Raw genomic sequence first — 27,568 nt, 5'->3', positions numbered from 1 at the left:
GGACCACTTCCAAATCTTGTTCCACTTACATTTTCGCTGCATATCTCTACATGCTGTTAATGTGTTCGATGGCGTTTTTTATAGATCTTCTTTTTTTATTTTATGTGTTTAATGTTTACCTTTTGGGTCCCTTAATGTCAGTTCGAAAGGTAAACAAAACAATATTAAGCTTTGAAAGTCATAAAAAGCAGACTTCATTCGCTAATTACTTTACTCTCAAAAATCACATCTCAGAATTACCTACATTAACCAACGAACACACAATAAGCGTACTTTCTACATACAAGTATGTTAGTTGACAAATATTTTTATTGTCCCTCTTACGATACGATAAGTGCGTGTGAAAGGACTTTGACGAAATCTGAAAAACATTAAACTGTTACAAATATAGTCAAAATAATAAGAGTAGGCGAAATTTTGTAGCCTTGATAGCTTTTGTTTTTGATATAAAAGCGGTTTGTTTTTGTGAATAAGTATCAGTTCACCACTGAACGTTCCAATACAATAATAAAATGTTCTCTAAGGTATATTTGTTCTAAATATATTTTTTGAAATGTGTGTTAAATAAGCAATCACAAATTACGCTTTTTTAAATGGTGTTTCATTGGTTCAAAAGTAAACTAATGGTCGTGCTGCACGCGAGTTATTTCCGCTATGGATTAGTCAATCTGTTAAACCTTGTTGTATCGTATAAAATTTTAAATAAGCATTTGAATTACTCGGGTACTTATATTCTAAACATGGATCAAGTTCTCTTTTATGTTCTTTTTAAATATTTGATTTGAGAAACCGAAAATCAGTTTCTTTACGCTCCCATCTAAAATTTGAAAAGTAAATTCTATCATCCACCTAAACCTACTAATCATGTACTAAATCTGACTGCTAACATATAATTACTGCTTTATTAAATAAAAAAATCATACATATTTACCTTAACTTTCACTTATATACAAACCAGCTATTCTAATCGGGATCCTTATTAAAGAAAACCAATTCAACGAAATTTTCTAAATACAGATTTTTATTTGTTTCCTATTTACAATTCGTAATTTGTTTTTGTCTTGCCCAGGTATTGTGCCTGCTAGTAGTAGCTGCCGTGGCGGTGGTAGCGAAAGAGCACGCGCACTCGTCCCAGCACATCCACAAGCATGACGGACACCACACCGAAGTGTCATACAAAGACAAGCACGGACATCATCATGTGGATTACTATGTAAGTTTTAAAAACCATGAAATTTTAATACTTGTGAATTGTTAACAAAATGTGTCAAGATAATTAAGTACCTAAGCTTAAGTGCATGAACTGAACATCTATAGGTAATGATTGAAGAAAGTAAACACCCGTTTATTCTTCACTAGCTGATCCTCGACACAATTTAATGTTTCATCCCCTACTTCAGCCGCTTTGCGGTCTTTTAAAACAAACAGCTTTTGTTCTTTATCGGGTCATAAACTGTCAACTTATCAAGTTTCATCCAAATTGGTCCACTAATTTAAATTAAAAGAAGGAGAGAGATACAAACACACTTTTATATTTATAGTAAAAGCGAATATCGTCCTTTTATCGGTACTTTAACCTAACATTTTATTGCAGACGCATCCTAAATACGAGTTCAAGTACGAAGTGAAGGACCCTCACACGCATGACTTCAAGACGCAGCACGAGCACCGCGACGGTGACTCCGTGAAGGGACACTACGCCCTGCACGACCCCGACGGCACCCGCAGAGACGTGCACTACCACGCTGACAAACATACCGGGTAAGTTACACTTAAATTTTCCTCTGCTGCTGATCTTGGTCAACCACCATTTAAATTTTAGTTTCAAAAACTACATTTGGCCACATTGGTCTTTAAGAGGCGCCCCCCGTCATACTTTCAAAATTGAAAGGGGCATTTTTTTTATTTATTTCAAACACTTAATATTGAATTGTCACTGGTGTCTTACATGTCTGAAGAAAAACACAAATTAGTGTATTAGATTTAAAGGTGTTTTATGGAAAATTAAGTAATGGTGACATATAGATTTCATTGACATCATCATTTACAGTCACCTTTGAAACATTTTAACCATATTTTAATGCTTATGTCTTCTCTGCGTCTAGGTTCCACGCTGAAGTCAAGCACAGCACGCACCACATCGTGCCCAAGAAGCACCACCACCACTAGTCCTCCCAGCTAATAATACCTAGTCGTTATTGTTGTTACTTCGTTTCTTGTTGACTTTAATAAAATATTTACCTAAAAAATATTCTTTTGTTTTAATAAAAAGAAAATAAAATGTTAAATGGAACACTTTTGCCAAGTAACTAATAAAAAACAATTAACTATAGATTCGATTCCAAACCTTCTTCTTGGTCATATTCGGGACAACGAAAGTTACTACAAATAATCCATGACGACTGTCAAAAACTTTCAGTTGAGCTGGAGTAGTTGGCAAATCAAACCATCAGAATATGCTTGCATTCATTTTTATTCTTGCTTTCTTATCACAACGTTAAAATAAATAGACACTTGTTCTTATAATTTGTCTTATATTATACATACATCACATTAATTATATAATATAGTTATAAGTAATGTCAAATAATATTATTAAGTCGCTGTTTAAATCGGCCACAATTGACCATAAACACTGTGAAACACTTTGTACTATGAAATTATTTAAAAAAAGTGCATTTTTAAGAATTTATAGCATTTAATAATCAGTATTTATGGTCTTACACTTAAAATTGAAATTAGATGTAATATTGAAACTATATTATGTTGAAAATCTACTTAAAAATCTGTGTATTGTTTAAATCTATGGTGTAAACTGCTATTTTTTTTAATATTTCGATAACAGTTCTATTCAAAATTGAAAAGTGGAACGATCGAAAAAACTAAGTGATATATTTTTTAATAATCAGAAAATTTCATTGTATTTAATTACGCTCAATAACTTATGCACAGCAAACTATGAGATAATTATTTACATACTCTTTTTAATCACACATTATGATATGAATAAACAAACATTAAAAGTTCATTTATTTTTTCAGATTTAGTATACTACACATGTTACTCCACTCAAGATTATAATCAAGTACTTGTGACAAATAAAACAGGTATTATTGAGCCTAAATGTATGTAGAGCTACATTCAATACCACTAAACGTAATCGATTCGTATAAACTCATTTTTGTTAGTGATTGCTACCAATTGGTCTCATTCCAAAACTTCTTAAATTAACAGACAATTTATTATTATTCCTATATATTATTGAAATTTCCAAATATACATTTAAGTCGTTACACTCATACAAAAATATATTTATGAGATGTTACAATATGTATAGCGTTAATGGAGTTTACACACGCAACTTTGTTTGATACGAACTTCTGGTATTTGCAACTTGAGATAACTGGCTGAATATTGAAACGTCATTCAAATTTTAATAAGACTTAAATCTCATGTTTTCTTTAGTATTTTAGGCTGGTTTTCTTCTAGAGATGGAGGGAGAAATTCCACCAGTAGTATTAGGAGTATTAAGGGAGATTTTGAATTAGGCGTAATCCTATTGGTGGATGATTTCGTCTCGCACATCCTCGCACATCTCTCCTATCATATTATTTCTGTTTCATATAAGGCTTGCTATCCGCATATTCGGTTCGGCACGTTCGGTTCGGCAATATTTATCGACAACAAAACGGATTCAACTCACATATTCGGCTAGTACCGATCGGGTTTATCTACACACATTCGGTTGCCTCCCAGCTAAGCTGATTAATACCGAATCGAATGTGTGTGTAGCAGGCCTCTTTCTTACTTTAGTTTTTTGCTTTTTGGTCCCTACAGTTAATATGTGTAACCTCCATTAATATAATAGACATCAAGCTATCCGTCACACTCGGTACTCCGATTCTACTAACGATAAACACGAATGGAAGGCAATAGTTAGCTACAGGACAGGTAAGAAGGACGTTAGAATTATTGTCTCAATTCAAAAAGCGTCCAATTAAAGCAGGGGTGAAATCGCAGTGAAAGCATGGAGCTTACTATAACTAGACACACTAGGGTTGTTGAAGGTGTGCTTGTTTCTATCATGTATCGAATGCGTTCGTGCTGCGTGCACGTGCGAATGTGTGTCCGTGCACGCACCTTATTATAAATATTATAATCAAATGAGGCAAGCCTAGATTTAAAAATTAAAAGATGAGGCAATGCATATTTTCTGGCATAATTTGATGCTAATTAAGAGAGTATTTAGGCCGCTTATTATTATTATAGTGAAATAAATAGCGTATCAACTGGATGCTCACTTAATTTCTAAGAGCAAGAAGTGCGCAACATTCTCTAAAATGTAAAAAGAATTCGAATAAATTAGTTACATCAAACTCAAAGCATTAATTTTATCATTAGCTATTAGCAGAATCAGGATTCTCGGTGCAACGGCACGAAACATTATATACATCAGTATTACCATCACACAAAAATTATCAGCGGTGTTGCCAACACACATTAGAATATTGTCTTTTTAATACATACGTGGTAATACTGATTTTGACACATACATGAATTTGCATAGATAGGCGGTATACGCCAAGCTACTACCTTAATTATCGATTAAGTATTAGTACCATTGTAGACACATACCAACATACATGGAGATCAAATTTTGACTTACATTTAATACACATAAGGTTTAAATTGGAATGTGTATATTTATATCATAAGCAATTATGAAATCTCTTGATATGAGATTCGAGATGTGACTACTTATACGACCTGTTTTACAACAACTTATGTTAAGTATGTTTTAAGGAAATTGTATTCATATATGCGAAGATATACATAATTTGATAATCTGAATTCATATTAATGTATTCTACAGGTAAGTTAAATTCGTATAGTACACATAATTGTCCTTCTAAGATATACTTTTATAACAGAATGTTTTGTGTCTCTATTAACACTTTAAAGAAAATTACAAGTTCAAGGGCCAGTTTCACAGCTTTTGAATAAGTATCAGATAAACTATTTGCGACAGCAAATGTATAAAATCAACCTTCTCCAACCTCTTTGACGACTTGCGTGGCGCAATGGCTAAGGTGGTCCCTACGCCACTAACAGTGTGTGAAGCGGTCGAAGGTTCGATACCACACGTATTAACATTTGTGTGATCCACAGATAGTTGTTTCGCGTCTGATTGTACTTTGTGTCCGTTTTATGTTTGTTAAAGTCCCCGCGGCACAAAAGCAATTCTTGGTGCGGTAGATAAATTTATATTGATATTAAACTGTCACACTTCCATCTGATTACCTATTTGATAGATATCCAGAAGCTGTGAAACCGGATCTCAATCTTTTTTACTACCAACTCGTCTTTTCTCATTTTTGTACTCCGTTCTTTACGTATTTAGCTGCAAATCAATTCAGAATTAAAATAATGTTTATTTTTAAACATTTTATTCTGATCTCTTTATAAATTGTGCTTGATTTTGATCATTATATAAATATCTTTCTAACCAACCAATAAAGTAAGGATAGTTTAAAATTAACTACGGTTAAATATTGGAGCTCTTTTGATCACGATACAATATGAGCGATGCAAGTGAATGAAGATATATTTTAGGCCTTATCGAGGCTTATGAGAGCAAATTTTTGAAAAAAACTAAATGTAGAAGGAAATGGAGAAGGAATATTATTATAGAAATAATTATATTTGTTATAAATATGCCTTGTGTTAGAAACCGTTTTCATTAGTATTCGCTTTTAAACCGACGGTAGAAGTAAAGCCATACGTCTTCAGGTGGTTTAATCTTTGACCAATAACTACAAAAAAACATGAACATTATTAGACGTAGATATGGAATGAATGATCATTTTACCTCTGATTACATTATCAGACCAGTCATAATTCACCTTAGCCTTTCAAAGCCTATCGCACTAAACCAGCATACTATATCATAGTTAAAACAAATAATCATACAGAAAAGCGCACACAAGCGGATCTAAACAAGAAGTTACATTCAAGACGAGCTTCGCCACTGACAGGTAAAAATAATTCAATTTTAAAATAAACCTTATACCATATCACCTATGGATTAAAACAGCACTAACGCACCGCGTCTTTAAGCTGTCATGTTTTAAAACCAAATGTCACATGAGTTAAGATTTATTTTAAATTGATATATTTTTCCTTATTTTCACCGCTGGTTTCCGTTGAGCCTTAGGACTTACTAAAGACAGTGTTTACCTTTTGTTTACAAACACGAATTTGAAGGTGACAAAACAAAACGTAAGACTTTTGTAAACTCGACATATTTTCTGCTACGAGCGTATACGTTCTGAGCGTATACATACGTGCACGTTCGTATCTTGACTCTGTCATGAAATGTGCTGATAAAACAAGGAGCCCGCATTTAGTGATAAGTATTCAAAAATATAGTTCATCCACACAGAAAGTTTTTAGTCTTTAAGCATTTCACATGATCACTGGGCGTATTTTCGCGTGTATTTCGTTAGGCGCGTGCACGTACACGGCGCGGTGGGCTTGCTGCCGTTATAGCAGGGACTGTTCCACCATGATCTTCTCGTAGCCCGACGGAGGTGGGTACAGGAAATTGTCGAAGATTATGTCCAGGATCGCGCCGTCATCCACTGTAATCAAATAATTGAAATTTTAATGCTATTTGGACTAGTGTGAATGTTCATCTAATTGGTAACCAAACGAAATGATGACCTCAATTACATATCTTTAGAAATGTAAATGATTTAAACCAAATACGAAGTATCTGACCAAAATAAAATAGTCTCTTCCGAAGTTGAATTCTTCACTGGCTGTCAAAGATTACATATGAGCACAAAAAAAAACCAAAATATATCACACTCACCATACAAAGCTGGGTAAACAGTCCCCTTAATATTACTAACAGGTATCTCCATAGTCTTGCCATTCAAATAGAAGTTCAGTTCCACATGGTCATAAGACACACCGATAGTGTCGCCCTCTACCGGCATGATCGCCGCAGTGTTTGCCTCTTTCTCACTCTCAGGCTTCTCATGCTCTGTGTGAGTGGGAGAGTCGGTGGACACCAGCAAGTCTGCAGTGGGAGATTCCCTGGGCGCTGGTGCGAGATGATAGAGTTCTATGTTTGAGTGTCGCACTGTACCGTCGCTGTTGAGACACCATGACTCTTTGTCCATGCCTCCTGGAAATTATTAAATCATATGACCTTTAGGTATAGCGAGCCATTCCTATAATAAATGAAGGCCTCCTTCAATAATTTGTAGGTGTTCTAAAGTTATTGCTATTGGCTGTTGTGACATCTTTACTTGGGTATAATTACTGAAGATGAAGTTTCAAAAATAATATTTGCTTATTAGAGTTATTTGTAAGCTTTTGTTGCTCACAGCTACTCATCTACTTATCTACGTATGAGTGATCACTCATACAGGGAAAATAACAACACAAAATACACCCACATTTTGAAATTTTTACATAACATGTTACACCACCGACCTAAATATTATTTTTGGCAACAGAAATCAAAATTCTGCATAGCAATATTGAAGGACTTGTTGCAGTGCACTGCCAATTGTTGGCCCAAAAATGGCATCTAAGTAACTGTATGGAATGCTTAATTATTTATTCATAATGTGGGACATGACTCATTTTTAACTCAACTTACTACATTATATTAGTGTTATGACATTTTAGAATATACAATTTCTTTGTGTCCAAAAATCCAATATCTTATTTTACCCCAAAATGTATATTTTCCTGAAGAAATTCCCAAAAATGTAGTGTATTTGTATTTCTTTCTAAGTAACCTATTGTGTTTAAAAGAGTACAGTTACCAAACATTTGTAATAAAAGTACAATAGAGACACAGTATTGTTTAAATATCTGCTTTTCACTTTCATTTGTATATTGTTCAAGTGTGAATTTACTAACTGTACAATTACATCATATTTTTACTTTTAACCTACTTATGAAGCATACAAAGACTATTTGTGTGATTGGAAACGATGGTAATACTAATTGAATGGTAAATGAGTATTGAGTAATATTAGCAAAATAGTAGACTAGCAGACAGACATATATGAGATAAATGTTTTCATTTTGCCCAAATTATCATCAGATCATGAGTAAATCTTGGGTCAGACAGTCCATAAACTTTACTAATTAATTTAACAATTGTACTATTTACCATGAACTCTATTAAGATCTGTTTCTCTAGTGGCAACACCGACAGCCCACACTCCTCCCTGCTGCAGCTTCACTTCAAAGTATGACTTATTCTGGACTAGAGGAGCATTGCCGAGCGCACAGCCTGAACCACAAACTCGCTGACCACCTTTTATGATTACCATCTCATGTCCTGCAAATACATAAAAGAATACCACTAGTACATACATCAAATCATGCCTTTTTTCATAGAGACAGGCAGAAACTAAAGAACATTATAGTATTTATACCAATTAATAAATTGCTACTTTGTATTAGCCATTGTTTTGCTGAAAAGAGATTCTTTCTACTACAAAGCTCAGTCATCCTACAATATTATTATAATGATTGTGTGTATTTGTACTTTATATATATATGATTAGTCAGCATGATGATTCTCAAATTTATAGAGCAAAGCTGTACACCATTGTTGTATAGAGCGGCTGGTTACTCTTTTGTTAGAAAGTGACCAGTAGAGGGTAAAGGTATTATACATACATAAATCATGCCTTCTTTCCATAGGGATAGGTAAAGACCAGATTATTTCAAAAGAAGTTAGTTATAACAAGATTGTTGCATAATTATTACATGAAGTCTTACATATGTGATTCATTATAATAACAGGATAATGAAATGTGCAGTTACTACATATTTTATTGTTCTTTGTACATATTAAAAAAATACTTTGTTATGGTTTTACTGTGTGATTGCTCCACTATGCATCAGGGAGCTCTTTCCATTGGTCATGTACAATCAACTAAAATATCTGCTTATAAATACTTATAAAAGACATAATTATGTCTACCTGGTTGAAATAATATACATAGAGTTGAGGATCTTATAGAAAATAATAATATTTGATCTCATTAATGTAAGCAGGATCATTAAACTTCATATCTGAACTATATTATGGTTTCAACATATAATAAATAAGCATCAATCCAAGTTTTCTATTGTAAATTATATTTGTGTCATACATGTCATATTGTTTGATTAGACAAATATTTACAAATGAGACTCTGTTGATTTATCATCCTATACACGTCAGAGTAGTTCCGTACTACATTTAAGTACCAGAGAGAGCAACCGGGACATCCCACGCAAAATCGATGCGCGTAAACACAATGTCGAGAACTCAATAACTCTAGGAGCGGTTCACTCTCTAGCATCATAATTCGAGACCTTAACACATATATTTACCTAGGCCAAACAATACGTGTTCATTAGCCAAATCAAAAACAAATAAGAGTAAAATACGAACCCATGTGTAATGTATCCAATTGTACAGGGTTTTCTTTGATGCGTATCGGGACACTGGGCGTGAGTGAGAAGCCATTGATACAGCCTTTCAAACAACAAAACATATTGAACATAATCTAGTTAACTTTTTTATTTAATCAATACAGAAATTGATTCAATTCAGTTATTTTTGTTGTACTAAAATTTACGCATTTACGTCATTTTCTTTTGACAACTAAGTGACAGTTGTAGGGAGGTAATAAATGTGGGGGAAAACCGTAGTAGAGTTGAATATCTTTTATCAGATATCGGTTTTTCACCGATGGATTTATTCGGTCGTCGGATGATGAAATAGTATTTTATTATCTTATTGATTAAACCCAAGATTTTTATTGGGTAGTAAGTATAAAAATATCTACGCTTAGAAAGTTATTTTCTTTCTACCCTATTGGTTTGCTCACAATGTCACTTTCTATGTAACTTCTGTGAGATTAACATAATATCTCACATCACTTTTTTGCCTTAAATCTTCAGTAGACTGTTTTGGTTATCGCGTAATCACTACAGCATGCAGCAGACGCAAAGTAATTTCTAAAAGCGCATTATAGTCTTAACTATTCAATTTTTTACACTTATCTACACAAACTGATAAAACAATGCGCTCCATCTGCAATGACTAGCGAAGTAAAAAATTAATGCTAAATAATAGGAACTCCCTTGTCCTCATTTAGATTGTATAGTCGTCTAGAAAAGTCGCTAAATCATTTAACCCTCTTGATTTTGTTGTTTCAATAAGCACGCTAACACTAGTAGGAAGTGTATGAAATGCTTCCCCGTTTGGACATTAACAAAGCCATTCTCGTGTGATAAGGGGTTGAGGGGGAACGTAGGTTATATTAAAAGCCATATACTCATTAGCACTGTGGCTGATCCGGGAATCGAACCCGTAATCAGCAGTCGTGCCTACTTATATACCACCACCCAGACCGCAAAGTTTAATTTCTCATCACGTGCTGTATCTAGGCCAATATATGGATATGGATGAAGACAAATATTTTCTTTTCAATTTAATTCAAATATTGATTTGCGTTAATAGTTTTAACAGGTAATATTTGTATTGCGGCCTAAACCTAATATTTGTCGTTATGATTATTATGTATTGTGCAAGAGCAATTCGCCTTGAAATTCAATTGGGTTTGGAGCAAACAGACCGTTGAATAAATTTTGGCCGAAAAACAAAAGAAAAAATATATGAAAGAAAGAAGGTGGAATTATTGTAGGTACTTAAGTAGTAAGTAAATTGTTGTTATGTTATTGTTTAGATGTACCTAGAGTTCCCTCTGATTCTGGATGTGCTACCGCTTTTCTTTCTGAATACACATAACAATATTATGTAGGTGCCTGATTTGAAATGATTTGATAAAAATATAATTTTCGTACCGCCTCTGGACGAAATAAAAAAATGTAGCTGCCATACCTTGATCCGAAAACAAAAACGAATCACTATTAATTTTAATTGTCATACCTTCCTAATTTTAATTAATAAACAAAATCAAAATATTGATATTTCTTCCTTAACTAACTTGTTTGATTGCGAAAGTTTCTCCAAGTAATATTAGAAGAATTTGTTGAGCAACTTTAAGAAAGTTGGGAATTACAGGGATGATGTCATTGCGTGACTTAGTCATAATTGCCATACCCTGATGTGTTGCCTCGAACAACTCTTTTCTTTACAAAACAAAACGATAAATAAGCATTTTTAATTTTAATTTGTTGACAAAGCACCCACGCGATATGTAATAAAGATGCTCTATCACATCCGGGAACGTCGTTACATTTAAATCCTGTGTAAAGGATCCTATTCTCTAAGGCTTACGATTCATATTTATATAGAGTAAACTTGTGTTTGAGGTAAACTCAAACTAGTAGGTATAGAAAAACAAAGTCACCGGTCACGTACGCAACGAGGTTTACTCACGAGCTTTATTTCAGTATATAGCTGTTGCTAACCAAGTTTACTAAACGCTGATTAACCGTTTAGTTCTAAATCTTGTATAGGCAGGATGAAGGTAATAAAATTTGACCATTTAGACAAAATATTATAAATTCAGTAACGGTCAATTAGCTTTTACCTATTATAATATATTATTTTTGTAAAATATGTGTCTGGAAAACCCGCATCTTATTTGCTGCTAGTCTCCCGCACTTCGACTGGCTACTTTATTTAAGCATTGAAGTTTTGGTCAGCTTGAATTACCTACTATTTTGAGTGCCAGTTCAGAGATAGCTCAATAATATAAAGATAATAAAAAATAATGACAGAGCAAGCGACAAGCTACTATTCTGTACAGTCCGAAGTTCGAAGGTTATTCACTTTTTAATAGAGTTTACATTATTCATAACTCCTTGTACACACATGACTAGCTTTACCAGCGAGGTAAAGGATTGTTCCCATAGAGAGCAGAGGTTCCTCGTCAAATTAGTATGAAGTAATACTTACATCGTGATAAATACAGTGCGTTGGTAATGAACTGCTTTGTACATTTCATTCTCAGACGATACACTCTCAATCGCTCATAATATTTAATAGGATCTATTTTCAATAACCGGTCGTGTACGTAACTAATACGTTATAATACGAACTTGTTCTCGTAAAGAACGTGTTGAGAAATTCCCGCATAATCTAATAGTTGCCGATCACGATGAACTTGAACTTCGACGCTTCTTTCACCTTAAGACATATACAATTAATATTTCTCCGCATGAAACAATATTGACAATCAATTATTCCGAAATATTTATACATATTGTATAGTCTGTTGAACTACGAGTCAACGACCTGGCGAAATATAATCGTAAAAGAAACAATTTATGTTCTATGACCTCAGGTAATGTTAATGTATAGGTCAAATGTAAATAAGAGTATCACAGTTCATAGATGAGTCTTGATAACCTAGGCTGCAGAAGGTGATGAGAAATTTAAGATTGCATGCTAATGGTTTTAAGTGCCTAGCTTCGTAAGTTAACGTATTAATACATTTTAGTTACCCCTTCAACCTTATCATCTTTAGATAAATGCTCATGCAGATATATTTGCACCCTAGGGTCGGCTTTGATTGGAAATGTATAGCATGTAGATACTCACCGGTGCCAGGTATCGAAGGTTCATACTCTTTTCAGTGGATGATGTAAGAAATAGCGCAAAGTTATTGCTAACCTCCAGACGGATGCTAGACTCTAGCAATTATAGTTGATAAGGGATGGACTGAACCCAGAGATTCTGATTGTCTCCTCATTTTCCACTTCTCAACTTAACCGGCTTTTTATTATGAGAATATACTTAGCATACTTACCCTTCAATACTTGCGTACAATTCAAAATCACGTATTGTAAAACGACACCCATCGAATATTTTTTACGCGCGAATAAAAGTGTTATGTTGCCATAATGTAACTGTACCTGTTATTGGTGATAAATAATATAAACATTTTATATGCCTACTCTAAAGTTGAATGAACGGACTTAAGCATACATTTTAGATTTAAAAATAAGTCTAACAAGTCTAAAACTAGACAAAAAATGTGTTTTCTATTAGTCATTGTTATCAGTATTATAAAATCGTGTCATTTTAGTCTAGCTTTTTTGTCACCACGTGCATACCATCTATTTAACTGTACATGATTAGTAATAGCTAAAAATATGTTTAGATTTACGTCTATTCACATCGTAAGAAGTAGATGAATAGATAACTACACAAAGAGTAAATATTCCATGTTTCATAATTTATTATAAAATCTAAAGTATCTATTATAATATCGTCATAATAGGCATTATTCTATAGAGAATTGATTATAATTTGAAAAATCAATTATGTCGGAATCTTGTATTAATTAATTTATGATTGTAATTAAATACTCCGGCATCGTGAGTAGCATAAGTTAAAGTAGTCATTATAGTGAAGTCAAACCTACGCTATTTAATAAACTTAAGGAATTTCTTTATCTTCGGAAATCTCAAAACGGTAACAATGAAGGGAACTACAAAACAATCCCAAGTCTATCTTTTATCTAGACAAGTATCTGAAGGAGTTTAAATCTGTGTCGGTTCGCAAACAAATTACCATAACGAACTTTACCTAAGCATGGAAAAGTGGACAAATTACACAACGTGCAAATAATTATTCTTCTTTAGCATTGCATTCTGTGTAGTTTCTAGTGGAAAGCGAATATACTACGTTGTATATTTTGCTTTTTACTCATGTGGGTGCCTATGGTTACTTAGCTATGATTGTTTTAGGGTGATAAACAATGATAGTAACTTTTAAAATAGTTGCACTGTGGCTCTGTAGAGACTATGAGTCTCTTAGTTAGTATAAATAGAACCTAGGAGTTCTAGAAACTCAGAATAAGGGAGACGAAGCAGGTGTGTAGTTACACATTGTATGGAATGACCGACTTCCCATATCATCAGTAGCAACACAGTTATTTAAGAAACTCTCTTTAACCTATGTCCTTTCCACGTGATGTTTTTGTGCTAGTCCTACATTACGTGTTTATTTTTTAAGTTCCTAATTAGCATGCATATTTATGAGAGAGTGTCATATCATGTTATGGTCATTTTCGAAACTTATAGTCGCTTTTCAAGTTAATAGCGTTACGTCATCACAAGGTACGAGTAAATATTCCTTTAAAACCGATTACAGCTTAAAAAAAACAAGACTCGGTTAATTTAAGTTCCTACTAAAAATATGTTTAGGTGTCTTGCAAGGTATTACTTTTGCAAAAGTTGAGGCAGCCGTACATTCTTTGTTTTCACGACTGTCATCTTACAACAATAGCCGGGACCAACATTTTTACATACATGAGTTACCGCCGAAATAATACATAATTGGTCACTTATTCACCGCAGACTGTTCCGGCCTTAACTTAATAAACATCATTTCGTAAATATTTTGTTTCCTTACCTACTTCCGAACATCACATGACATGCAGTTGCCATACACGCAGTGCACACAAGTAGGAACAAATTATTTTTTAAGCCAACCACAAAAAAAGTTTTCCTATAAACAATATACATTACGCGAGAAAATACTATAGGTATAACTAATAAGAACAACACATCCATGTTATAAGCAATTTTATTACAAAAGTGTATTTGGCATTAGTTCAACAAGCTCATTTCTAAGGGTGTCGCGGTATTCGATGGTATTTTCGCAACCCATGACGATACTATAGTTCCGCATGTAACGCTTGTTACATGAGTAATACCATACATATTTATGTATGTACATGACAATTAGGTATGTGGTATTCCGCACGTGAGCCAAAATGAAAGTAATATTTTCCCAAAAGACATGAAAACATATTTATACATGAGTTTGACGATATTTCGCCAAGCCTGATTAATTGCATGAAAGGAGAATGTTATCAGATTTTGCAATGATAGGCGTAAATTTACCCAATTTTTCATGCTCTTTACAATTTCAATTTACATAAATATGCCTTACGAACTAACTACTAAACGTAAAGGATTTTCTTTTTCGATTTAAATCTTCCGATAAATATCCACTATACCCTTTAGCAAATTATTATAGGTGTTTTTATCGCGATGATAGAAAAAAATAATTTGGTAAATTATAAAGTTAATTTTCAATTTTTAACGTTGAAATCCGTAATAGATCTAATATGTGCCTTCCTATATTACGCGCTATCAATCAAACGCACAAAATATTAACAACAAAACACCAAGTCTCGTGCAACAATTACAAACAATCGAAGGAAGCATTCTATAACTTGAGATTGAGTTCACTATGTGAGCCTTTAGAAAAACAGTAAGAGCACTGTCATCGAGTTGTAGTAATTTCTAGACAATGCAAAGGCGGTGCTCAGTAGCGGCACCACCCTGCTGAGACGCGAGGGTGTGCGGATCATCCGCCACACTTCCTCAATATAAAACGGTCGCGCGCCGCACACGCATCAGTTTGTGAAGGCACCAGACACACGCTGCACGGTGAGTAGGACCTTTTTTCCAATTCCAATTTTCCTTTTAATTACTCATCCTATTGTTAAACTTGTGTTAACGAGAATTCGGTTTTTTAAATTCAGTTTTTAAATAAAGTGTTTTCAATCTATCGACATGATTGGTTTTTAAAAATTAAGGTTTTGTGAATAAAAAAACGTCCAACCTATCTATGGTATTTTAAATAACAGTGATATTTTTGTGAAGGTTGAGTGAACTATCTTATTATCATAATGGGTGTCGCAAGACTCATAATACAAATTAAAGCGATAAAACGCCAAGCGGTCGGATCAATATAATTCATTGGAATTTTGTAATGATGGGGTTTAACCGACCTCGGAAGTGTTGGGTGGAATGAACTTCTTTTTGTCCGGGGCAAGGTCGCTTTCTAACTGACAACACCGGGACCGGTCTATTAATCCCCGGAGAACGCTTACGCAATCATTCTAAGATGATTGTAAACAATATCTCCTATGAAGTCTCTACTTAGGCTTAATAACGAGTAAGGGAACCTGTTGTACCTAGGCCGGTTTTTTAGAAATATATTTTTTATTGTGATTTGACGTGCAGCACACAAATCATATTTGCATATTTTGAAATGTCAATTATTTGGGTACTCACCAAAAAAATATCAGAAATGTATATTTAATACTTACATAATATTTTTAAATTTAGAAAAAAATGGGAAATGTGGCCAAGGTACAACATACCCTATGTACCTAGGCCAGTAGTACGTTGTACCTAGGACACATTGAAATTTGGGGGTAATTTAAGCAAATTATCAAGTTTTGTTAACTAAAATCATTTTATTTGATTTATTACAGTACACAGTATTATTACAGTATACAGTATTTAACAAAACATTTTAAAAATTCTCAAATGATCAACATTTAGAAATGATCAAAATTAAAATAATATTCATAGCTATTTTTATGCTTTTCAAACAAAATATTTAAACAAAAACAACTAACTTTTTGCCACCGTTTCGTTACATCACATCGCTGCGCCTGCCAAAGTCCATATGCGTATTTTGATGTTAAAAAAAATGAATCTTGTGTCCCAAATCAAAGAAAAAGTTTTCCAAAATCTCACAAAAGACACATGTGGAACTTGGCAGGCGCAGCGACGATATCACATAATATAATATAACAAATCAATATACCTACATACTCTACATAGCAAATGGAAAACAAAATATTGAAACAATTATCTTTATCTACTTTTTATATACAAATTATTATTTCTCTCTTAAATTTTAATCAGTCATTTGGACTAGCTATTATAAAAACACTATCAATAATCTATACTAATATTAAATATAAAGCTGAAGAGTTTGTTTGTTTGTTTGAACGCGCTATTCTAAGAAACTGCTCGTCTGATTTGAAAAAATATTTCAGTTTTAGATAGCCCATTTATCGAGAATGGCTATAGGCTGTACATCATCACGCTACGACCAATAGGAGCAGAGCAGCAGAAAAAAATGTTATAAAAACGGGGAAAATGTTGACCCATTCTCTCTTATGTGACGCAAGCGAAGTTGCGCGGGTCAGCTAGTGTAGATATATTATTCAGCCTTAAGCATTTAGTAGAAATCCCAGTACTTCTGTATCTCTGGAACATAATAAATTTCTCTGTTCTTGTTAACTTTTTGCGGGGTTTTAATTTTTTCGACAACGTCACTCATCGGGTACAGATTTAAATCCTCTTTTTCAGGCCATTTCCAGGTTTTAAGTGATTTTTGCATCGATTTCTGAAATAATAAAGATATTTAATTAGGAATATTATTACGTAAATGTGAAATAATTTAATAAAATATTCTCCTGGCCAAAGTACAACATCCAGGTTGTACCTTGGCCACTGGCCAAGGTACAGCTAATCGACAGTGGCCGAGGTACAACACTACTCCAACTTCACTAAAACGGTGGATTTTATATAGTTTAGAGTTAAGTATCTCGTAAGTTTTTTATTGTGTTGAGACTTGTAAAATCAAAGAACCGATAGCATATAACAGTTAAGTGACTGTTAGAAAACTTTTAAAACTGTTAGACTACAAAATATATTAGAAATACTTACTTTTTCACACAAAAAAGTTTCAGCGTCGATAACACCAAACACCGGCTTAATGGCGGAATGCGACTAACTTTACATTAAATAGTCTGTAGTGACGTATCGAATACCATAAACAGTAGAATTTAGTATCGCGCGAATATATGAAAACGAGCCCAGTGGCCTAGGTACAAATAGTGCCAAGGTACAACAGGTTCCCCTATCTTCTTTGGATACCAGAATTTATAAAGCTTATATGTATTAAAATATATTATAGCTTGTTTGCTTAATGTCATAAAGTTCTGTAAAATAATTTTGTAGCGCAAGGGAGCTCTTAAAATAACTTTTGCGCCTATCATCTTAGGAATCAAAATATCGGGTTGAAAATAACAATAAAAACTTAACATCCTAGTAGATGTACCGAATATAATTTTCTCAAATCATTAGGCTACTGTATTTAATGAGGTGTAAATCTAAATTTTTATGTAGGTATATAGTTCGTTCTTTATAGTTAATTTATTGATATTGGATTTCTTTAAAAGCTTTCCTAGTCAAGGCCGGTATTTTAATTACACAGTAAAATAGGGCACTTTTAATAAAATTATACGATGATATTACGAATAATATGTTAATGATGATGATAAAATATTTGCATAATTAAATTTATCAATCTATAGAAAGGGCTTATCTTCTCTTATATTGCGTTACTCGTAACTTATAGCTTTAGTGTTTTTTTTTAGTAATTATCTTTTTATTAGCCAAGATGTTATAACAATATAATTAAAACAACACTATTTTCACTTACATGCACTTGCCATATTTGTTTATAAGCTAACAATATAACACCAAATTAAAGTTAAAAAAAAGGCTCCAAAATTATTCATAATATTTCTTCGTTCGTAGTACATCTTAACTTACTTTGTACTTCTAAAACTTTAATTTTATTTTCTCTTATTTGTCAAAACGTTTTATGCCTTTCAGCCTTTGTTACATTGCAAAAACTAGACGTCTTATAGGTATCTACTGAATCTAACTACTCAATCACTATTTCAGTTTTATTTTGTATGTATTTATTTGCTGTAACACAGCAAAATCTTTACCAGATTTATGTTTTGTTTCAGAAAATGAGACAGTTGGTATTCCTCGCCCTATTCGCGGCTGTGGCGCACGCGCAGTTCCCCAACGGACGCATCCTGGAGCCACCAGTGCCGTCTCTCTGTGTACAGAGAACCATCCACGAGAGATACAGCGACAGTAAGTACTACACCTTTCATACCTACGAGTATATCTAGCATACATTTGGGTTTATATTATCCACATTCGTAGAGATCTCTAACGTGATTTTTTAAGTCTAGCTATTGACGTCATAAGGTACCCAGACTTTAAATTGATATTGATAGATTATATTTTTTATAACATCAAGACTGCTACCCGTAGGTGTAGGCTGAGGTATAAGAAAACACATCGTGTGTTAGTCCCTTAGAGGCTAGCGTATTGTCATATACCAGGCAAGTTACCAAATTCTGGGCTCCTATTAAAAAGTATTCTAATGTAAATTAGAAAAGACATCGCCCGGGAATCCAACCCAAGACCTCGTAGTCAGCAATCGTATACATGACTGCGCCGACCGCAGAGTTCATTATAATAAACTACATAATTATGAATAAACGATAAAGTTGGAAAGTTAGTAACTGACCTACCTCAACCTTTTGATTGCGAATGTTTATTAATAGGCACACATGTTTTATAAATGCACTCGTAACCGGTAGTAAGTACTACCACAAACAATTGTAACTCTATCTAAACTTAGAATCTATGTTTCAATAGACACCATACAGATGTCTGCCTCTATATTTACGACTGCCGAGGACTGCTGAAGTCACGGGTTTGAATCCCAGATCTGGCCAAAAATGTATTAATGAGTTACCCAATGTATTAATGAATTGCCCAAATTTAAGAAATGTTGATTTGTAGACTTCCTTTCCTTGAAATGCACGTAAATATCCGCCGTCAGCCTCTATAGAAAGACGTCTTACTGATCGTATCATTTATAAGGCCTACCTGCCTATGAGAGTGAGGAAGTATAATGTATACCTGTGTATTGTGCACTTGGACACTATAAACAAACTCCTACCCTGGCCGCCGTGGCCACAGATCAACTAGGAACAATCAGGAGGATATTAAACCAAAGACTATCTTTGCTTTTGAAAAGTCTGAAAATAACTTGTACAAGAAATTAAAACAGAATAAAGAATATAGGTAATTGTTTGCTAAATAGATCGCGATGACAATTATTTCCTTGAACCAGTTACGTGTATAAAACCTCGAACATTATCCTGCCGTACTTCACGTACGCCCTTTGTCCATCTGCCAAAAGCATAATCAGTGATGCGTAATGCCCTGAATGACATAATAAAAGCATCATACATAAATATGAAGCAGTTTTGTTAAGTCTTAATAAAAAGCTCATTGCCCATTCTCAACTTAAATAGCTTCATACAAAAGACATCAACGACATATTTTGGCGCAAAAACCTCAAAAAAAATATTCTGCTTGTGTAAACATTTTTATTGAAAATTATCACACCTTTTCATTTCTAAGATCGTTTTGCGAGATAAATTGCTATAACGGTGGTAACTTAAAACCAGTTTAAGAAATAAATACAGTGATAGTTAAAACCCTTTCTAGTTAATTTGAAAAAATGTTATCATGGTTGCAACTGTGTGCTCATCATGGTGCAAGCTCTCTTATCTCGTTCCCGTGCGATAAGCCTCGCTGGGGTTAAGTACACAAAATATTTGTGATAACACCCAACATCCGCATCGCGCATAAGATGTAGGTAATAGTCATTTCTATTTTAGTAAATACTTTTGGAATGTATACGACTTATTGCATATTTATTTGGTTAATCATATAGTAACGAGTTTCTTGATAGTGCATCTTGTCCTTTTGTGAAGAGGATGCGGTTTCTGTTGTTCAATAAAATTAATGACTTTAATGTGAAAAAACTGCATAATTTTCGCATAACGTAAATCAATTTTATTTAATTGTAATGACAAGTTTACAATAGGAAGTTATTATGACATTTTAAGCAGCTTGTTTTAAAGGCCACAATGTGCAAAAATTATACATATTTGTGTTTAATCTATTAATATTATTATTTCATTTCTTTATCGTTTGGTTAATGGTCAACCTAGTGTCAAAACTGCCCAAAAGCCTTTGATATAGATGACTATTATCTCAATTGACAACAACCGGGTCCGAACATTAAAGCATGGAAACGCTCAATCATTACTTAACAATAATAACGTAATATATAGCTTAAGTCCATTTCACAGCTAATGAATAAGCGTCTGATAGCTTATCTGCTACATAAAGTGACAATAAATGTATGAAAACAACTGTCAATTTCTAACCAATAAACTATACAGAAGTGATGAAAAGCCTTAGTATTTCATAAGATATGTCACTAACGTCACATTAGAAAACATATTTTCTTTGACTCTTTGTATCAGAGTCGGCGGCGCAATGAAAGCAATCATTTTCTATCTGGTAAGGTTCCCACGAGTTGCAGAATCACGACTTGCGAACTCGCCGCGTCTGCGGAAGAAATCGAAATACTCACTCGTGCAGGGTGGAAGGTTAATGGCAATATCTCCCGATCTACTTGAATATACTTAATCCGTTTTCTACTACCTATAACTCACGCAAAGCAAGCTATATTCATTTTTACCCAACTGCGCGACGCAAAGGATGGTTGGTTAAGTGTTTTACAATCTAAATACCTACCTATAATCCTTTGTGTTACTGTAGAAACAAAACGCGTGAGCCTATTTTGATGATTCATATCAAAAACTGATTTAAGTAGTACTATGCTCTAGGGTAAAATTATAGTAGATCGTACTTAGTAAGTTCTTAATGTCCAGTGTAAACATATGAAGCTTGCACAACTCATAATATGTAGATTGTTACGTAAAGGGCTATATTCTCTTAATTAGCTACATTGTTCGACTTTTCTCTTGTACCGATATCATCAATCGTCGTATGATAAGAATCTTAATAACAAGCATGAATGGTAAACTTAGTAGGTACGTAAATCTACAATAAAATATGTAAGTGCTTAATTTTATTTCTGCATCCGAAATACGCCTGTTGTTATGTTTACCTTAATAAGACATACATGACCAAGAATGTCACGATCATTTCAATAACGTAATCTTTGCAAGTTTCACTCATCCCTTATTTAAGGTTATTATCAACATATTATATTATTGTGAACTGTGAATAAAAATAGAAACGCTCGAGAATGCCAAAGTTGTCGTGTAGCTTGTCAATTGGAGTTATTTTCATATCACTTTATCTACCGGATATTTTATCTAACACTTAACTATTAGCTATAAAACTGGGCAAAAGTATTGCAAATGTCTAAGATCATTACCATTATAGATACTTTCGCTAACGTACTAGTAGACATTAAAAGAAAACATCAACTCGCATTTAAATTCTGAGGAACTATGTAGAGATTGATTACTTCCTAATGGCGAACAAGTGAACTAACTGTCCTGTCCTTTTCGTCGTCTAATGTTTGCATCCTGTTTACTAAAAATACAACAATAGCATTACAATGTATTAGAGGTCTTTATCGTACTCTTTTCAAAAATATTTATAAATACAACTTGCGTAACTTCAGTATGTCAACAAGCTTAAAATATTCTTTAATACTACGACTAACAAGATGCAGGGGATGACTCAACGTTGATAACGATTCCGGTTATCTCCTACAAACAGCTTACATCGATTTAGCAATAACACTTTCCCGTAGAAAGCGGGATCAGGGGTTAGCACTTAACACTGTGAAACTTTGTAGGAAACTTCTTTACCCATTGTTTATTGTTATCTTTCGTTCAGATAAGGGATACTTCTTCTCATGGCGGGACCCTGCTCTCCGCGGTGTGGAGGAGGACTGGCTGAGTGCCAGGAACTACTGTCGTCAGCGATGCATGGACCTCGTCTCACTGGAGACCAGCGATGAAAACGAATGGGTCAAGGCACGCATTGTTCAGGACAAGGTAAGAACATATCACTTATCATTAAGCCCTACCGTCTCAACAAAAGAGTTACAAAGTGCACTCAGTTAACGCTCAAAGGAAAATGCAAATAAAGCATTTTCTAGAATTTTCGTTGTAAGTTTTTGAGTCCATCCTTGACTTACATGACTGTAAGGCTGACAGTTTGGCAAACTGTTCACGCGTGTCACGAGTCCAAAACACGAGGAAAACGACTCGTGACCGTGACGTGAAAACATATCACTTTTTCAAAGCTAAATAGAAAGTATTGTAGTCAAAGAATTCTCAACGTTGCTTGTTTTCGTAATACCCCAAACCTAACTCATTGTACTTATGTGCAAGAGTTATTTAACTAATGCGTCGCATTACAATTTGTGCCTAAATTATACCGCGTGTTAAGTGCGGGTAGATAGAAGAATGGTTTCAGGAACGCAACAATGGCGACATTGGTTTTTCCTAACGAGTTTCACTGCTGGTACGGAATGTTTTCGCATTACGTGGGAATTACAACGTTTTGTTGTATTGTTCACTCTTCCCGACAATATCGACACTCGGGAATAATTGAATACTTAGCTGTTTTAGAAATCAGCGAACAAACTTATGTCACTGGGTAGAATACAACGGAAAGACAATCAGCAACGTTGCTCTCTTGGGTAATACAAAAACGGTGTTATGGGTTGTGTGGGCGCCTAGTCGCAACAAAGCATGTAACTTTCCGACACCATTGTTATGGTGGAGCGACAAACTGCTTAACCTAGATATTAACGCCAACAATATGATATTTGTACAGATGCCAAACAAAATTGGTCATCGCTCAGTAGACTCTGTATTGTTATTATGTTAATCAAGAAGTTAGCTATGCAGTGTAGGGACGCACACCTAGAGACTCATTATGAACATTGATAATAGTAATAAATTGTCTTGTTCATTGCAGAATCTTCACAGTATTGTTTGTATTGTTGAAGTCACCAAATGATTTCGTATTTTTCGCTTATCTAATAGGCTCCTCATAGGTAATGAGCGTTTTACTATTGTTATTTTTTCTTTGTATTTGTCAGATACTATCAAGCAACTAGTAGGCAGAGCGGTAATTATTCCGTTTACGTGTTCATTCAAAACTAAACGATTTGGTGTCAAGGTATATTATAATGTAACGACAAACCATCGAGCGTGTAGAGAATAATCACGTTAATTTCCGGTGATCACAGCAAAAGTACATCTGGACGTCGGGTCGTCTGTGCGACTTCAAAGGATGCAACCGTCCTGACCTGCTCCCCAACGAGATCAACGGATGGTTCTGGACCGCTGAGCTGCAGAAGTTGGCTCCTACCAACAACCGTCAGCAAAACGATTGGTCCGAGGGTGGCGGCATCGGCAAGCCTCAACCTGACAACAGGGTAAGTTATCTAACCCACCCTTCTTATAAACATAACCAGGAATCACTCGAAGAAATCACACAATAGGAGCACGTAAGAAAGCATGACATTACGAAATCGGTCATACGCTGACGCAACATATGGAACCGATTCCGCGAAGTGTTGAGTAATGTTTTATCATAAGCACCCGCCGAACCTGTTAATGCATCTGTACGACGGATATAACGCAATGAAAACGAAAGCGACACGTGAATATTTATGGGCCTGCGAAATATTCGCCGAAGGGCGTACCCGCATGCGTGTGGCGGGCCACTTTCTACAAACAGCGACCGCAAGCTGTACAACAAAAGCTCATCTTTATTCGGCGTGCGTCGTCGGCGTAGTGTTTGCGCGTCACTTTCCCTGCGTGTCGCGGGTGTCGCGGGCGCGCGCCACCTGCGGAACAAACAATACGTAACCCATGCGGTCGCACGCGCATCCTCCGTATCCGTCGCGTCATTACGTAGCCGTGTTCAAGGCCTCGCGCATTTTGCGCTTATCCTACGCAATCGACTGAAACTAATCACTTAATAAGGTTTTTGTTTACTCTAAAACTACTTATCAATAGGAAAATTTGGTAATCAATATTCTATTTAATTTATATAACAATTTGAAACAATTGCTATTATAAAGACTACGGCTCATTGAATCATTTATAAAACAAATTAAAACAATTGTCATTATAACCATTCGCAACTAGACCCAACATTGATAGTATGAATCGTACAGTCATCAAACATTTATTATAGGTATATCTACCACCTATCCTCCACTAATTGTTTTTTACGCATTTACAAGAAGGATCTACGGTTAAGTACGAACATGATATTAATTATAATAAATCCCCAGGAGCTGATCCAGGGTGGTGCCTCGGAGCACTGCATAGCCATCCTCAACAACTTCTACAACGACGGAGTGCACTGGCACGACGTGGCCTGCCACCACCGCAAGCCCTTCGTCTGCGAGGAGAACGACGCCCTGCTCAAATACGTGCGCTACACCAACCCCAACCTCAGAGTCTAACAACACCCCATACACCGCCTTGTAGGCCTGTGTTGTCATCACAAAGAATATCATAATTTATACTTAGTATTACGTAAGAAATAAGCATGGACTATTCACATCAGCTGTCTCATAAAACAGCAATCCATCTTTTAGAAAACATTCATGCTTATATGTGAACCATGAGGTAACAATATTACTACGATAAGCACGTCGTAAAAGCTGTAATGTGCGAAAAACGAGAATCGTAACTTTCGATACCCAAATTCAACGATCCGGTCCTAGCTTTAAATACCTCATTACATAAATATTTATTGCAGTATTGTACATTATAATTTTAGTCATGTAACTCTTGCAGTCGAAGTTCATATAAATATTTAAGATCTGTCATTAAAGACTGTTTTAATTTTTAATGTGGCTTTGTTTTATTTTTACTTTCTCCTTAACAATAGAGGCGTGATGTCTTAATTATTTATCGATATCGCGTGCTTTTGCCAAACATAAAATTATTCATCAATCACGTTATCGTCTATACAAATTGAGCGATATCAATCTATCTTTAATTGTATGTAATGTAGTGTGTCTTAATAGCTGAATGACGCATGAAAAGTATGAGAATTCTTCTGCTTTCGAACCTCACCTTTTGCTCTACCGATAGACAGGACCAGTCCAAAGATAAATATAAGAACATTTTGAACGTGAATCAAAATTTATTTGCTAATCGAATTGAAAGGCCTATGATTTATCTCGTATGGTTTTTGTTCCATCCGGGAATCGAACTCACGACCTGCGCGAAAAAGTGACAAACGTTAACCACTGCGCCATGGAATTCGTCTTCAATTTACATTGTTTTACTCATCTATGACTTTGCTAGTAGGAATCTCAATTAACTTGAAAAATAATAGACAATGTTGGTAACCACTTTGTTCCAATGTCAGTCAATTACTCATGGGGCTATGGCTGTTATATTGTCAAGTCTTGGGCAAGTTAATGAATAAACCATTTAGAAATAAGATAAATGCATTTATTTCAGCATATTACTTAACAAAATAATTTGATTTAGTATTGCACTATTTTAAACTCATCAGCAGCATTCAAGTTTTTGCATAAAAGGTTAAATGTTGCCATAACCAAAGTAAGTTACAATAAAAAATGCATTATAAACTTAATTGTCAATAGGTATTTTTACTTTTTTATATTTTCGTGACTTCAAAATAGTTCAATTAATAAACATTATGATGGTATAGAGACTTTAAACCTGTATCGTAGAGACTTGGGCGACTTTTTCTTTGTCATTATGAACCAGAGACTGACATTGCAAAAGTAAACGAGGGTCAGTAGCATTGTAACATGCATTAAACGACACAGACGAAGGAAGCTGAGCTTCAAACCAAAACTGGAAATAATAGAAACATTGAACATGTAACAAAAACAAGTTACTACAAATATTTGATTAGCAGTAGCTACTTGATTAAATAATTTGCAAACATACAAATGTATGACATTATACATTATTAATTATTCTACTACCTGAATCATAAAGATTATATGATTATCAAAGATTATACTTAGTAACTTAGAGTATTCTTGTTTAAGTCTTTTTACTCACTCTCTGTTAGCAAAATCCTCCATATTACTGTCTAAAGACTCAGTAGATCTCTGTGGATCAGGTAGTATAGAGAAGTCTTTATCAAATTGCTCTTGCAAGCAGCAAATCCTTTCCATAATAAACAGCAAAAGTATCGCCCAAAAATATTCAAATTCAAAAACCATGTCTGTCATTTTTTGCCTTCCACCATTATGATATGATATCCGAACTTAGTTTTGATAGGTGGATCAGTGTACACAGGGTTGGTGACTGAGGATATTGGCAAGGCAAATGCAGCATCCTGAAATGGCCCGACCATAGAACCACGGGTCATCCAGCCCAGGTCACCACCCGATCGCGCCTTGTCTTCACTGTAAGCCGCAGCTACATCCGGAAATTTCTGACCAGCCTTCAATTTCTCCAAAGCCTCCAAACATTTTGACTGTTTCTCACACAGTATGTGACGTACTTTGACAGCGGTCCCGCCTTTTTTCTCCTTTGCTGCCGATTCTAAATTCGAAACAAAATAGGTTAGATATGTTTGCTTTCGACGACAATATTTTTTCGCAATTTAGTATAACCTAAAAAAAATACTTTGTGCATACCGCAGTGGCATACCTTTAGCATCGCCTCCTGATTTTCCACCACCTTTAGCACTACCAGCAGCCTTGTTTCCTTTTTCTGGTTGCTTTTTAGGGGGCATGTTGAACAATTAAATTGATACAATCTTATCAGCTAGAGTAGACGTTAGCACTTAGTACTAATGATATTAGATAACTATAACTATTCTAGCCTTCTTACAGGTTGTTTTCTCTAAGAACCGTGTTTACATTAATGAGTTTATCTTTTAGTGTTTATTATTTTCTTTTGTAAACAGCGGTAAACAGATCAGCTGTTTACAATTTTTAGGTTATGCTTGGTGTTACCATAAGTAAATATCAAAGTTTGACACAAAATCGGAGTTACCGGTTTTTAGATATTTT

The 27,568-nt window shown here is 34.5% G+C and overlaps 4 protein-coding genes across 5 annotated transcripts; 2 read left to right on the top strand and 2 right to left on the bottom strand.

Annotated features, from left to right (window-relative positions):
* The first annotated feature begins 512 nt into the window (after positions 1–512).
* Positions 513–2,192, top strand: LOC142986279 (cuticle protein 19-like). The gene is made up of 4 exons (XM_076134699.1): positions 513–524; positions 1,070–1,213; positions 1,595–1,761; positions 2,106–2,192. The coding sequence occupies exons 1-4, from the start codon at positions 513–515 to the stop codon at positions 2,167–2,169; spliced, it is 387 nt and encodes a 128-aa protein (XP_075990814.1). The 3' UTR covers positions 2,170–2,192.
* A 263-nt stretch (positions 2,193–2,455) lies between these two features.
* LOC142982055 (SPRY domain-containing protein 7) lies at positions 2,456–9,683 on the bottom strand. The gene is made up of 4 exons (XM_076128338.1): positions 9,473–9,683; positions 8,195–8,365; positions 6,875–7,192; positions 2,456–6,641 (listed from the first exon to the last, which is right to left on the bottom strand). The coding sequence occupies exons 1-4, from the start codon at positions 9,582–9,584 to the stop codon at positions 6,544–6,546; spliced, it is 699 nt and encodes a 232-aa protein (XP_075984453.1). The 5' UTR covers positions 9,585–9,683; the 3' UTR covers positions 2,456–6,543.
* Positions 9,684–15,316: 5,633 nt separating this feature from the next.
* Positions 15,317–25,410, top strand: LOC142982048 (uncharacterized). The gene is made up of 5 exons (XM_076128327.1): positions 15,317–15,459; positions 18,636–18,768; positions 22,423–22,583; positions 23,789–23,977; positions 24,845–25,410. Exons 2-5 carry the CDS (start codon positions 18,639–18,641, stop codon positions 25,016–25,018), a joined length of 654 nt encoding a protein of 217 aa, XP_075984442.1. The 5' UTR covers positions 15,317–15,459; positions 18,636–18,638; the 3' UTR covers positions 25,019–25,410.
* A 589-nt stretch (positions 25,411–25,999) lies between these two features.
* On the bottom strand, positions 26,000–27,510 carry LOC142982036 (peptidyl-prolyl cis-trans isomerase NIMA-interacting 4). Of its 2 annotated transcripts, XR_012959960.1 has the most exons (3): positions 27,204–27,510; positions 26,607–27,095; positions 26,000–26,393 (listed from the first exon to the last, which is right to left on the bottom strand). XR_012959960.1 is itself a non-coding variant. In XM_076128311.1 (2 exons), the coding sequence occupies exons 1-2, from the start codon at positions 27,286–27,288 to the stop codon at positions 26,776–26,778; spliced, it is 405 nt and encodes a 134-aa protein (XP_075984426.1). In that variant the 5' UTR covers positions 27,289–27,510; the 3' UTR covers positions 26,000–26,775. The 2 variants fall into 2 exon arrangements, 1 of the variants encoding a protein (XP_075984426.1); XM_076128311.1 differs by having other exon boundaries at positions 26,000–27,095.
* Between the last annotated feature and the right edge of the window lie 58 nt (positions 27,511–27,568).

This window comes from Anticarsia gemmatalis, chromosome 2 (assembly GCF_050436995.1).
Source record: "Anticarsia gemmatalis isolate Benzon Research Colony breed Stoneville strain chromosome 2, ilAntGemm2 primary, whole genome shotgun sequence".
NCBI classification, from domain to species: Eukaryota; Metazoa; Arthropoda; class Insecta; order Lepidoptera; family Erebidae; genus Anticarsia; species Anticarsia gemmatalis.
This window is presented reverse-complemented; position numbering and strand designations above follow the sequence as displayed.